This window comes from Haliaeetus leucocephalus, unplaced genomic scaffold (assembly GCF_000737465.1).
Source record: "Haliaeetus leucocephalus isolate CR32 unplaced genomic scaffold, Haliaeetus_leucocephalus-4.0 Scaffold228, whole genome shotgun sequence".
Classification (NCBI taxonomy): Eukaryota; Metazoa; Chordata; class Aves; order Accipitriformes; family Accipitridae; genus Haliaeetus; species Haliaeetus leucocephalus.
The window spans coordinates 12,173,678-12,188,414 of record NW_010972664.1 but is presented as its reverse complement, the minus strand read 5'-3'; the positions used below and the strand labels follow the sequence as shown (position 1 = coordinate 12,188,414).

Genomic DNA, 14,737 nt, shown 5'->3' with positions numbered 1-14,737 from the left:
GGCATGGCGGCGGCGGGCGCGCTACGTCGTGCCTCGGCCGTGGTGATATTGCTGTCGCCGCTGAGGGCGGCCCTGGGGCTCCCGGGTAAGGGAAGGGCCTTGGGGCACTTCTGCTGGCACTCCGGCGCTCCTCCTCCGCCGCCGGCGGCCTGGGAGCCCGGGGGGGAAGGGTGCGTGTCTGTGGCGGGTGTATCTGCCGTGTGTAGTGTCCGTGGGGAGGTGCGTTTGCTCTCGGCAGAGCGCGGGGCGGGCAGCAGGAGGTGACGGCCCCCTCTCCCCTTCAGCGCCGTCTGGGTCGGGAACGGCCGGGCCGCGTACCCGGCGCGGGGGGGGCACGGGGTTTGTGACGGGCCTTGCCGAGCCTGCGGGGCCGGGCCGGGGCCGGTGGTCGGGGGGGGGGCAGGGGCCGCGCAAAGGTGTGCGTCGCCGCAGAGCAGCTGCTCTCCCGCGGGTGTCGAGTTCGCTGTGAGCTCCTCCTGCCGCCGCGGCTCTCCGGGGAGCTGGACGTCAGTGGGACAGTTCGCTTGCTTGGGGGTGGAACACGCCTGCGTGGGAGGCTTCACCAGGCACCTGGAAAGCTTTGCTGGCGGTCACTTCTGAGGGAGAGGAGCCTCTGCCCAAACGCGTAGTGCCCCTCCTTGCCGCTCCAGGTGCAGCGGTCGTCTGACTTGTTGAGTTTACTCATTGCCTTAAATTTTGAGAGACGGCTGCTCTTCTTGATGAGGTAATGAACCTCGTCTGAGTTTGCCCGACGTAGGAGTGAGTCAAACTGACTTGACACTAAGGGTGCACGTGTCATATCCGCATAAAGACATGAATGCGGTGGGGTTTTGTTGATGTTCTTTCTGTGTGTTCAGAGTGATAGTGTGATCAGAACAGCTGGTTCATGAGTGTGCCCTTAGGTGCTCTGAGACCGGGCTAAGCAGCAGTTCCTGCTGGCAGAACTGGTGGCCGCCTTACTGCTGTAGTCTAGGTGATTGCATGAAACAAGGTGTGGACAATGTTGTGTCCGTTATCTACCAGAGCTGTGTTAATCTGCTGCTGCTACTGGCAGTGGGTAGGTCACAGTGCTGGACCATTCCCAAGGTTTTTTGGAGGATTTCTTTGGCTTTGCGTGTAGCACTGGTCTCGATCACAGTGTCTGCTGGTCATAACACAATTAAAATTGCACAGTGATTCTGATATGAAGAGAATTCCATAGCATTGGGCAGGGGTCCTGTGGTCTTCCTGTGGCTAGCTCCTTCTGTCTGTAACTTGCTTTTGTAAATATTAAGTACCACCTTGCACCTTTGAGATGTGCTTCCCTGCTCTCACTAAGGTCTTTCACTGAAATCAGGAGGAGAAATTACTGGATAGCTGCTCAGTTGTTGATGTTTTTGTTTGTCTAAAGGGAAGTCTGAGAGCATGACTCCAGTGAGCCTTGCTTTTGGATTGGCTGGGGTAGTTGCTTTAGGGTTTTGCATTATTCAGGTTAGGATTGCTGCTGATGCACTTACAGTAACTTGTTAAATGCAGAATACTAGTTTTTGGAATAGCTTAGCAGTTGTGTCTTGTAGCTGCAGTTTAAACCCTGCCCAAATGTGTCGAATCAGTTTGAGCGTACCTCCAGAGTGCTGCAGGACGGAAAACGAGTGACTTCAGAGATGGTTACCAGGGCTTAAGGGGAAAAAAAAATATTCCTTTTTCTATCAAGTTTAGCACTTCTTGGTGTATCTCCTCTGTTAGTGGCAGGTGAAGAAGTGACTGGCTTACTGATAGAGACACAAACCAAAAGCCGTAGCATGGATGCATCTTGAGTATATATACCTTTGATGTGGTATTTATACCCTTTATAATAATTGGTGCATCAATAGGATAAAGAATCATTGCATTGTTTCAGGAAAGATTTAATGTTTTTAATCTATAGTTTAAATGGTATAATTTCTGTTAGACTGTAGGAAAGCCCTGGATACTAGCTGCATCCTGCATCTTCCATGCATCCACATTTACTAATGCACATGCAAATTTAACAACAAACAAAACTCCCCAAACCCCTTGAATGTTATCTCTCTGATAGTGAGAAAACAGAACTCAAAGCTGTGGAACAGTTAAGCGGTGTGATGCTGTCACGGCCTGTTTTTGCAGTATTTATCCAGTTGTTGTACCACTAGGAAGCCCTGAGGTATTTGCGGTTGCATAGTTTTTGTAGCCCCCTATTGATTGACAGTATTGGAAAACCAGTCTTCTTCTAATCTAAGAATTAAGAGTATCAAAGTCTTAGAAGTCTCGACCAAGCTTTCAGTTTAACAAATTATCTTGCTGAGTGGGATAATAGAGTGGATTAAGTCTCCATAACACCTCTCTACAAATCACTTGCCCCCACCCACAGCAGAGGTACAACTGACTGCTAAACTTAGATTGAATACTATAGCAGCTGTTGAGATTCAGCATAGTTATTCATTAGTTAGAATTTCCTTTGTTAATCTTTTTTTCCTTGTTTGAAACCAACTCAACTTTCTGATGGTTATTAGTGTGAACAACAGAGTCCGCCCTAGTGTTTGCTTTCCAGATGTGTCTGGTTTGTTATCTTGAACTAAAACAAAACAAAATAATTTTAAGTTTATGCTGATAGGAAAACTTCTTGCTCATGTAATATGTTGCAGATCACTTTGACAGAAGTTGCACTAAAGGATCTTTCAATTTTTAAATATTTGCAAAATATTTAGGTTTGCAAAGTGCTGTTTCATTCTGGATAAACATAGAACAATCTGAGTACTGGAATAATGTAACCTCTCCAGTGAGAATACACCAAACCATGTAATGGGTATCTGTGCCTCTTCTGGAGATGCATAAGAAAATCATAGCTCTGCAATGGTCGACTCTGTTTCTTATGGGATATTTTTAATGTATTGCTCCGTATTTACAGAAAATGTAGCTTTATTTTGTTTTTTTTTTTACCTTCTGTGCTTCATATCTGAGAAAAAGATTGATGTTAAGATGGCATAGTTTTAAAATGACCCTCTTTTTCAGTGTCCCTGGCAATAATCTTTAACTTAAGCAGAAATAGCTACTGATGATATGATGAAAAAGGCTAGGTGTTATTTATTTAATTTGGTTTTAAACAATGCCAATGTTGGTTTGTGTTCATCATGTTGAGAAAGTTAGACACAAGATTCTTTCCCAATTCCCACTTTTGAACTTCCCCATTGTATATCTCCTTCATAGATCTTGTGGATCTGGAGTTTTGATGAAGATGTTGTTTTGTCCTTCAGTTTTAATTTTCATCAAAAATTTGTCACCTCATGTACTTGTAAACTTACCATTGCACAGAGTACTTCAGTTCCAAAATTTTTTTTTTTTTAAATTCAGTTTGGAAAAAACAAAAAGGAAAAATAAAAACTTAAACTAAGCAGATGAAAAATCTTACCATTTCATGTGAAATTAATAAATATATTCAAGATGGTATAAAACCTGAGGACAAGTGAAGTGTAGGAAATCTTAGCATTTGGCTTCAGTCAACCACTTTGCTAATTGTTGAGTGAACTCCTTACATGGTTGGCATTTCATGATTTGAGAATGAATCACAATCAGCTTTCCCTTTGAAGTTGATCAATATTGGTTAGTCATTAAGGAATACAGGAGATACTTTTCTCTTGAGCCAGAGTATCTTATTTTCACATAATATGCCCGTATTTCCTGAATCCTAGTTTTATAAAATATTAGTATTTCTGCCAAGGTTATCATGATGATTGTACTAAATAGCTCTTTTTATTAGTTTGCAGGCTGAAATCTTCAGTCAGCTTTCTTACTCGACCAGATCGACCAAACCTTGCTTATCATAAACTAAAAGGCAGGAATCCAGGGGTTGTTTTCCTTCCAGGCTTTAATTCAAATATGAATGGTCAGAAAGCAACTGCCCTTGAAGATTTCTGCAAGTCTCTAGGTCATGCCTTCATCAGGTACATGCAGAGCATTGTTCTTGAGAAAATGAAACTGGTATCATGTGTTGAGGGAAGGGGTTTTAACAAAAATATGTAAACTTTGGCATTTGGATTGGAATGCATGCTGTATGCAAGCTAAGAAGTGTCTGTCTTCCATTTCAAATGTAGGTTTTCTGTCTGTAGTGAGACTGAGGTAAATCAGGAGAATGTATTCTGAAAGTAATTCAGAAAATTCTCTGATAAATTTCTGTAGTCTAGCCAGTGCTATGTGCTACGTTAAGGCTATAGGCACCACAATGAAAAAGAAAGAACCTGGAGTTCTAATTTTTTACGTTGCCACTATAAGCATGCTTCTTAACTGCCAAATCTTACTAAATTATCCAGTATCTTCCGGTTTTAGAAGAACATGTACGTGCTTGGTGATACTCTCCTTTGATAGACTAGGTTGAATGCTGAGTTTCCTAAGTCTTCGTATTTGGGTATAGCATTTGAAAGAGTGTTTGTACATTTTAAAAATACTTTTAAAACTGAAGTATTTGGGGTTTTTTGTTTGTAAGGGAAATTCTTTGTCTGGGAAATATACTGGTAAATGTGGATATTGTTATGTCAAATGATAACAGAATGCTGCATCACTTAGTTGCATATGTTGTGTTTAAACCTCTTTTCGTGTGATTTCTGGTGCTAGTGATATGTGGGACCAAGTAAGAAAATATTCAGTGCGGTATCTTGTCCCCCGTTTAATTTGATTAAATGGTACTGTTTAGTTAGCTTCTATGTTGCTGTGGACAGTACTATGACTTTCATTTTGATGGTTCCTTTTTCAGATTTGATTATACAGGATGTGGAAGTTCAGATGGTAAATTTGAGGAGTGTACAATTGGGAAGTGGAGAAAAGATGTTCTGTCTGTACTGGATGAACTTACAGATGGACCACAGGTTATATTTTATTTTTAAATATAGAATGCTTTTTGTCCTCAAGGTAGAACATTAATCAAAAAAATGCCATAATAGGTCTGGTCCATAGTAGCTTCCATTTAACAGCTGACACCTGCTTGCTTTCAAGCTGAATCATTTGAGAGGTCATATTCATCAGAACTCTTTTGCAAGCAAGGTAGATCACATAATCATGGAAAGATGGGTTGGCAGGACCTCCTGGAGGTTGTTTACTAGAGCCTCCTGCTTAGAGCAGGGCTGTCATCCTAGGGAGTCTGAGAAAGCCTCATGGTGGAGGTTCCACCTGACAGGAGACAGGGAGATGTTCCAGTGCGGCGCAGCCCTTTTAATGAAAAAATGTGTCACTGTCCCATGCTGATGCATTAATTAAAGGATTTGCAGGAATGTTACAAGTTAAGATACTCTATATGACAAAATAGCTTAAAAAAAAAAATCAGCAGAAGCAGCATTTGACTTCTTCTATTACTTTAGAAATGACTGTGAGAAACGAAATCTCCTGCAACCTGGAAATACCTAGTATTATGTTTAAGACAATTTTGTATTATGAATTCCTTGTGTTGACCTCTTTCACTGCACTGAACCTTTACCATGTGCATTTATTTTGAGAAGGAAACATAAAGTATGCAAGTGATACTGAATTGTTTCAACTCTCATTTTGTTTACAGTGTTTCAGTCTCAGACAGCAATAACCAGCCATGCCAAACAAAAAGAATAATAAAATACCAGATCCTATGGTGCTTACTCAGGCAAAATTTCCACTGGAGGTGACAGCAGTTCTGCCTGGGTAAGGACAGCAGGATTATGCCCAAGGTTTAAGTAGTTAAAAAAAAAATGAAAACTGATACTTTGTAGAAGAAGAAAAAAATTATTAGCTGTTTCCTGTAAAATAATATCTTATTTTCTCTCTTTTTCAGATTCTGGTGGGCTCCAGCTTGGGTGGATGGCTGATGCTCCATGCTGCAATAGCACGCCCAGATAAAGTAGCTGCTCTAGTTGGAGTAGCTGTAGCAGCAGACCATCTGGTAACAACTTTCAAGAAGCTTCCCATTGAGGTAAATGTTGACGGTTGGCTTTTGTGCAATCTAAAAATCTATCAAGCATTTAAGAAATTCTATTGTTCAAACTAGTTTTCCTGCAAGTCTTCTGGTAAGTTTTCTGTGTTTGTGGTGGAGGTAAGCTGAAAATTTACATTAATTTAGAAGTCTGAAAAATACTGTGCTTCTAGCATGAAGCTAGTGTGAGGACTACCTAGATTGTGTTTATATTATTACTGTGGCATATAGGGTGTGAAGTCAGGTCCCTGTAGTTCAGCAGTCTGTTAGATTTCAGTGTTGAATATAATATTATTTGCATCCAGATTGAATCCTTGTGCTTTCAAGGACAGAGAAGTAGCTGCTAAAGTAATTGAGATGACATTGGATAAGATGAGTCTGACACAGGTTGTGTGTCTAGAAGGGGAATTCTTCAGATTAGTGTGTTTGTAAAGACTTATAAGATTTAGGTAGTGGGATGTCTCTTTCTAAGTTGCTTCCTTGATTATGATAATGTCCAGTCTTCAGGAAAGTAAACCATGTGTTATAATGTGACAAATATGCCAATAAATAACTCATACTATAGAATAATTAAATTATTTTCCTGATTTTTTTTTTTTTTTCTGAGGCACTTCATAGTGTCAGTGTTTCTACTTTAAGACTAAGGTAAGATTCTGGAAATACAGTATTTAGACACAGCTATTGTGGCAAGAACTGAAAAGACCCATCACTGGAAAATTCCTTTTTCCTAGGATTCTCCTTGTTTGAGGTTCAGTTAACTGATTGAAGCCGAAGAGACTTACTGTTCACAGTGGCTATACATCTTTTTCTTTCTGATAGGTTCTGGCTGAGAAAATTTCACTGGTGAATCCTAACTAGATTAATTTGCAGGAAAGATGTACAGAGTAGCTTTTGTGACATGATAGGGGGTTTGTCTTCTCAGATGCTGGAAGGTGAACAGGAATATACCTTCTCTGCTAATAAAAATGAACAAAGTGAAATTTTACACCTGGGAAAGTTTTACTGCATTTAGCACAGAAATAAGCTGAGGCGCTCTAAAGATCGTGTAACATCTGTCTTGTCTATTCTTTGTTTTCTTTTTTATAGGCACAGAAAGAAATAGAAGAAAAAGGTGAATGGAAGTTTCCAACAAAGCATAATGAGGAAGGATATTACTCCTTGACATATGACTTTATCAGAGAAGCAGAAAATCACTGTGTGCTAAATAGTCCTATTCCTATAACATGTCCCATACGACTTATTCATGGCATGAAGGATGGTGATGTCCCTTGGCAGATCTCTATGCAAGTTGCTGATCGTGTTTTGAGCAAAGATGTCGATGTTATCCTCCGCAAAATTGGCCAACATCGGATGAGTGAGAAGGAGGATACAAAACTCCTTGTGAATACTGTTGATGATTTAATTGACAAGCTGGCAACACTAATATAAGCCACAGAGTAGCATAAGTGCATGAACTCTATACCTGACTCTTTTCCATGAGTAGCAGAAACCCTGTTCTTAACAAGATGATACGAAGCCTGTGACTATCACAGTAGGAACTGAGCTTTATCTGCTGTTTCCTTACCTCTGTTTCGTAAATACAGGTATTTTATTAATGCTGCATTTGCACAGACAGTCCAAAATGTGAAGGAGTGCTGCTGTTGTGTTCAGAACCTCTCCTTCACCACTTAAACCTTCTTTTGCAAACTTCCTACACTTTTGTACTGAAATATTGATTCATTTTTGTTACTGTTGGCCTGTACAGTAAAACTTTTAATTTCCCATGTCTTTGACACCTTTTCAGTATTGTCCTTTTCCTGTAACATTCTTGTATCTTTTGTCTGAAACCATCTGTGCAAGGCAAAATAAAACTTCTTTACTGAAGTTATTGTTATTAGAAATAGTGAATAACATGAAGCATAATAAACAGATTTCAGATAAATTATTATATTGTTCTTAAGTACTGTTAAAATTGAAAAGCGGAAGGCACACCCTGATGGTGTGCTTGGGGTACTACATAAGGAAGAAGTTAACTTCTAAGAACGCAGGGCCTCAAAGTGCAGATAGACCTCTTATCTGTGCTTATCATTAGGGTTTATGTCCTCTTCTCCAGGCTGTCTTTTTGTAATAGTTAATTTGTGGGTCTACTGTTAAGGGAACAATATATAATCTTGGTGTAAACGGAAACTGGATCAATACAGTGACTCTTTTATAGTAACTTCCTTCAAGTGGGGAGTACAGTACCATAGAGCATCACTGCCTCTTTTCTATGACTTGAGAACTGTGGATTACCAGGAACAGTGCCTTCCAGAGTTTGGAATTTGAGGTGCATGAGTGCAAGCCTGAAAACTGTAAATGAAACTTGATAATTCTTGTAATGTAAATCCATAGAATTTAATAGTAAATGGATTTAATTGCAAATGTCTGAAAATATGGTGCCATCATATATTTGAGAGAGAAAAGAGGAACTTAGGTGAGAGGCTGGAATTAGTTCAGGCTGGCCTTAATATGAAACATCAGTCAGAAGTATATGGTGGTTTCTGGCTTTATTATTTTAAGTAGTAAATGGCATCACTACTGCTACCTTAAAAGACTAAAGCTCCTGGGGGTAAGGTATTTCTAGAGAGTTTGTAATTTTCAGAGTTAGCATTGTCAGTAGAAGTGTGTTGTATGGAGCTTTGCTGAGGTAGTGGTTTTTAATTAAAAAAACTCCCACAAACTAAAATAAACTAGAACCAACAACAAAACAAAAAACCCCTAAATTTCAGATGAGTTCCTGTAGTATGGTTTTATTTAGGCTTCAATACTGCAAAACGCAAGAAGCTGCAATTCTGCTATAAGAGTAAAAAAGATGGCTCTAGTTTAGATGCAAATGTTCTAATTCAAGTGTACGAATTCCCCAATTCAATCTAGCTCGGGATACTTGTTTGAGAAATTACAACATTCCATGAAATAAAAATTGTTTCCAAGGATTTCTGTTTCTGGAGTAGATTTTTTTTTTTTTTCTGTCTATATGAATATGCAATTCACTACTTTCTTAAGATTTAAAACCTCTTCAGTGTGTTTTTTACTTTTGAGAAAAATTAGTTCAGATAATTTATGCAAATTGCTCAGCCACTTCCATTCCTGAAGGTTGAGCCATGTTTATGTATTGTTAAACAGTTGTCATCTTTATATGTATTTATGTGACTTGCATCTGATAAAATCTGAAAAATAGATTTTGTGAGTTTTAATTGTGATTTGACTGTGTCTTTAAGTTACTTGAAAACTTTCTGCTCTTAGCTTACCTATGGCAGTTTTTAATCCACTTTTGTACAGCTCTTTGATTAATTGGAAGAAAAATTTGAAAAAAGTGGACGGCAATAATTCCAAAGTAGTTAGTTTTAATTAAGGTGCAAAATTACCAGTTGTGATAGATCTACTTTTTATTTACATGTATTAAAGTTACTTCAGTAACTGAAAAGTTTTGAGCTATTTTTTTGAATTGGGAGTTATACCTATAAACAATCTAACTGTAGTACTTCAGATAGGGAAAGTCTTTATCTGTCTGTGTAAACTGTAGCTGTGTATTTCTTTGAAAGAATTGCATTGTATTCATTCAAAGCTTCATCTTAGCCTCTATTAAATAATTGATATTTTATGGGTAAGGTGTTTTTGTTACAATGCCTTAGAGCAAGATGGCTGAAAACAAATGCGAAGGGGAGCAGTTGTGTGAGTAGTTTTCAGGGTTATGGGTTTTTTTTCTTGTTTGGTGGTGGGGTTTTTGTGTTTGTTGGATTTTTTTCCCCCATTATTCTGCTGTAATAACATTAGGTGGGAGAAGGCAGCATAACAGTGTTGACACAATTGTTGAAGATACAAAACTGCAGCATCAGTTGCTTAAACCACAGCATTACTGAAACCTAATTATAGGGAGGTGGGGTTTTTTTGCATGCCACTTGTTTTGTAGTTCTATTTTTCTCGCTTGCTAAATGGAGGTTAGTGGTAGCATTTACATTACAGGTACACCCAAAATTTGCTACATACAGTGAAGGCAGAGGTGATACTTTCATCACAGAGACAGTATTCCAGATAGCATTTTGAGATCAGTGAATGCTAGCGCCCATCTCTCTGTGTTCACTTACCGTTTTCTAAATTCAGTCTATATTCCTTAAATATGAAGAGGTGTCTTTGAGGTAGACCTTAGGCAGACAGACTTTTTCCTCTAACTTTGCCACAGTAGTTCCATTGGTATTTTTCTTCACAAGCATAGCATTTTTCTTGTGTTCATGTTGGAAATTGCCAGCATTTTGATTACTGTCAACTTGGCATGTTCAAATGCCTGAAAGAATGGTTAGATCATAACCAGGAGACTAACATCCTACATGTGACTAGCTCTTGACCTATCAGGAAGTTTTCACAATCTTGAATAATGTAATATTCACATATGGTGTCATTCCGATTTTATTTGTTGCTATGTTTTGTGCCCCGAGTTAACGCCTGTGGCATATCTTTTGTCTTTGCCAGTAGATGCCTAGATAGTGAACTATTTTCAAGATTAGTCATGTTTAAAAACAAGTATTTCTTTCTTCTGTAAAAATACTGTATTAAACTAGGTATTACACGTTTGGAAGGCTCTGCATGGTGCAAGTTTTTAAAATCCTTTGTAATGAATTCCTATGTTCTGGTTTGTTTTTTTTTTTTTTGTTATGGACTTCTAATTTGTTGCCAAATACAAAGTATGTTTTGTGAATATATAGCATACATTTCCTCAACAGTAAGCTTGACTCACATGAAACAATCAGCGTCTTTCGAATTTACCAACTCTGTCTTGTGCTGCCTGAGGGGTGTTGGTTTTCTCCAAATACCCTAATCTACACTTAATTATTTTCAGTAGCGCTCTTAGCTTAAGTCATTAGCATTCTCATTGTCTTTCACTTTTGACAGGTCTGAAAATGAGTTCTGGGCTCATCTGTCACTGAGCGTAGTACGGACATGTTGGAGCTGACACTGCTGTTGCAGTACAAGGAAGCTCTGGACAGTAACTGAGCAACTCAGCTGCTTGTGGTGGTGATTTTGATCAAACAATAGTAGTTGAATAAGCACCTCAAGGTATTTATCTTATATGTAATGCTTAAACTACATAACATTAACTCCTGCTGAGGAGTTAGTTACAGTCATTCAAATTTCATGAGTAAATAACAAAAAGCTTTTATAGCTAGGCAGGAAGCTTAATGAGCATATAATACCAGAAAAAAGGGGTAACACTTTTCATTAAAAAGAAACAAAAGCATTACCAGCTGACTTCAACTGTCCCTAGCCCTTACCAACATTTTCATTTCAGGTCTGTTGCAAAATCAAACTACTTCAGACTTGTGAAACAAACAATCCTGCTTTCTGAAAAGGAAGAAAATGGTGAGGCATGTTTTCCCGTGTTTGGCATTAAACTCTGCAGTAGACCTGTATGTGTTGAAAGAGTCTCTTGAGCTCATTCAACTTGTTTCCTAATAAACAAGTGCTCTTATTCTGTGTATATTGAGCAGTTTCATATACGCTTATTTTTATCTTGTCAAGTATTCTACTTGTTCTGTCTCTTCTGTTGTTTGGGTTTGTATTACACACTTTAACTTTTTTGGGGGGGGAGTTAAATGGTATTAAGTGTTTCATGTAGTTTCAGTTAACTTATTTTCTCTTGCATCAACACTAAATACAAACAAAGCAGTGTTCACAAAAAAACTTAGCTGGATAGGCCTTAGAAGAACTGCCTCCTGCTGTTTCATTTGTATGTTAATTTTGATTACAGGCTCTCTTGGCCACGCAGTTATTCAGTGAGGCTGAGATTTATGGTACCATACTTTTCATATCAAATTAAAACGTGCTTAGAGAGAAACTTTCAACCGGCTATGTGTCTGCAGCTGCTCAAATGTTTTCAATGCTCTAGTTGTACTGCAATACAGAGTTACAACATTTTCTGAACCAGTGCCTTGGTCAGAGTTGCTACATTAGCTCTGTACTTGTCATTTTTCCTGGGCCCCTGTTCCCTCGGGGGGGGGGGGGGGAAGTGGGAGGGAAAATCGTGTCCTGGGGAATAATGAGATTTTTAACCTCTTTGATTTTTAAGTTACTCAGCTGTGCTGTTACAGAGAGGCCTACCTTACCCTTTCAGGGTTTTTTTTGGGGTTTTTTTTTTTTTTGTTTGTTTTTTTAAGTGCTAAAAAACTATGTTAAAGGTAAAGGTTTCCCTGGAAATAGAACGGGGTTATGTGTTTCACCTGTCTCAAGATCAGTGGTCTCTGCTTTGGGCTGATGTACAAATTCAGTCAGATGTGTGAGAATGCAGAATGTCACTAAAGCTTGGTGAAAATTCAACAACTGTGGGAGGAACACATACAGAAATACCAAAAATCAGTGCGCATTCTTGTCCTTCTGCCCTTGTTCTCAAGCCCAGCAGGGACAGGAAAGGCAGAGGGACCTCACCATTCTGTTAATAGCAGGTGGCTTGCTACGTAGATGGTTTTAATGCCACTGTGCATGTTGCTTTTCTCCTGGCAGGTGTCTTCTAGGGGAAGAGATTACTGTAACGGTTGGGAAGAAGAGACAAAGGACAAAAATATACTGCTCACAGATTTACTGCTCGTAGATCAGTTTATATAGCTCGGATTTACTTTGTGAGTGTAGGACCTCATCTCTCTTCAATATATATTTGCCTAGAGCAGAAAAATGTTAGTTGCAGCCTTGGCCGTGTTATGCATAGATCTAAATTACAGGACCTATTGCAGTCTAGTTGCAGGCTTGACCTTGTGTTGCTCTTTCAAGTCCTGCATATGTATGTTATATGGTTCAATGCTTCTATTCCATTAAAGAGAAATGGGCGTCCTCCATATGATGCAGTCAGTAATTGTAGCGTGTGATCTGCTCACGGGTGAGGAATAGACATGTTCTCAGCCTGCTGCAGTGTCTTGATTTGTGTTTGGCAAGGAGCTTTGGCTAGCTCTGCATTTATATTTGGAATGAAAAGCAAATGACAGCTGCTAAAACTTCCAGTCACTTGGTTCTGAAACTAAAATACAAATTTAAAATGTTTTTAGGCTGGGATCTGAAAGGTTGTGTTCTTTGGGGGCTTCTGACCTGCACCGTTTTGTCTGCTTGCCTCCCACATGGCAACATGAGAAGGTCACTGCTGCCTGTCCGGGTGGAAGCAGGTGCCCAAGGTATGCTGAACAGTAGCACGCTTGAAGGTTGAAGTGATGTAAATGGCCTGCCCAGACTTTGGTCCTGGAAAAGCAATCCCTGAAGGATGTGGGCTGCCTAGGATCAGGTCTGGGCCTTGTAAGAATCCTCTCCTTTGCTTCTGTGTTGAACATGGTTTGCTGGTAGAAAGTGCGCCAGGGTGTGCTAGTCCTTAGGACAGCAACTCTTGAAAAAGTCCCTGACAGACAAGCTAAATCCCTAATCTTAAGAAGCATTTATTTAGTTAAGGGATTTGATCTTGTTTGGTTGTTTATTTGTAAATCTTGCTGTCTGTTTTGACCTGTATTTCAGTGAAATAAAGATATTACTTCTTTTCTGTTCTTCTGGTAAATGTGTATCGCAATGCATAATTTTCAAACCAAGGTAGTTCTCAGAAGGTATTGTTTTTACTGGGGACAGATAAAAAATTGATATGATGAAATGTGTTGGTTTTCTTTCAAGGAGTCTGTCAAATCAGCACAAAAGATCCTGAGAATTAAAATGCACAATTCACTTCCAAGGTCGTATTGAATATCAGGAATGCTGGCAATTATATCCACGGGAGTTGGTTTCCAGTGGTAAGTGGTACCTTTCTGCTGGCGAGCTGCCTGGAAGGTGGTCAATGACTTGTGAATCCCAGAAACACTTCTGGTCATGGCAGCCTTAGGAGCTGCCTTGTTTCGCAGACCGGAGCGTCGGTGTATTCTGTTCTGTCCCACAAATAGGAAGGTCCTTCCTTCCTGAATTACTTTGCTTTTAATCCCAAATTTGAGGTGTTCAAACTATGCACTTGCTTGGGACTTAACATCTTCAGAGCTGGCAAAGAAACCCTTTTGCAGGTGAAAGAGAAGATACTTGCTTAAGTCAACACTTTTTGTCTTCAAGGCTCTCCAGATTTTAGATTTCAAATTAATGGGGAAGTTAGAATTTTTCAAATTAATGTACCCTGGTTCTGATATCTCTGCCACCTGGTTTGCACAGCTAAAAAGATGGCAATATTACAATAGCTGCTTTTTTCCCCGAGTCTGACTATTTCCCTTGCGTAGAACATCTCCAGGTATCTTATGACAAAGCAAGGCCATGAATAAAACCAAGGGTCTACAGAGCACTTCCCTGGTCTTGCGTCACCCTGAAAAAGGCCCTGTACTTGCACTGAGCTTGTATTGAACCTTAGCAGCCTCTCGCAACTCTAGAAAATGTGACATCATGACATAGGCGTATATGCAGGGAGCATTTTTCAGCAGCTCTTCAGAAATTTCCTTGTGAAGGGAGGTGTTGTAAACTGTTTTATAGCTTTGGAAAATTTCCTGATTTTTGTTGTTGTTGTTGTCATTATGAAAGGTCCATTATTGCACAGTGGCAGACCTGGGAAATGGAGCTTGGACTTCCCAGTTATTCTGATTGCTGGGTAGCTTGGTCTGATGGGAATTGACCCAGCATACTTTGAAAGATAGTGCTTTGGGATGGCTGAAATACGAAGCTCTTTCTAAGGAGGGAATTGCCAAACAGTGAATCTAACAAATATTAAGGGTTGCTCTGTAGCAGGATAAGTTTTACTTTTCCCTCTGTGTTCCAGCTGGAAGACACTGAAACCTATTGAGTTACCCTGGATCTAAACATGGG

The 14,737-nt window shown here is 39.5% G+C and overlaps 1 protein-coding gene and 1 long non-coding RNA gene across 2 annotated transcripts; both read left to right on the top strand.

Moving 5' to 3' along the window:
* The first annotated feature begins 3 nt into the window (after positions 1-3).
* ABHD10 (abhydrolase domain containing 10) lies at positions 4-8,654 on the top strand. The gene is made up of 5 exons (XM_010567657.1): positions 4-85; positions 3,755-3,938; positions 4,745-4,856; positions 5,789-5,926; positions 7,013-8,654. Exons 1-5 carry the CDS (start codon positions 4-6, stop codon positions 7,352-7,354), a joined length of 858 nt encoding a protein of 285 aa, XP_010565959.1. The 3' UTR covers positions 7,355-8,654.
* A 2,126-nt stretch (positions 8,655-10,780) lies between these two features.
* On the top strand, positions 10,781-11,265 carry LOC104831616. Its single transcript, XR_774307.1, has 2 exons — positions 10,781-10,996; positions 11,229-11,265. It is a non-coding gene; the product is annotated as an uncharacterized LOC104831616 (long non-coding RNA).
* Positions 11,266-14,737: the final 3,472 nt, after the last annotated feature.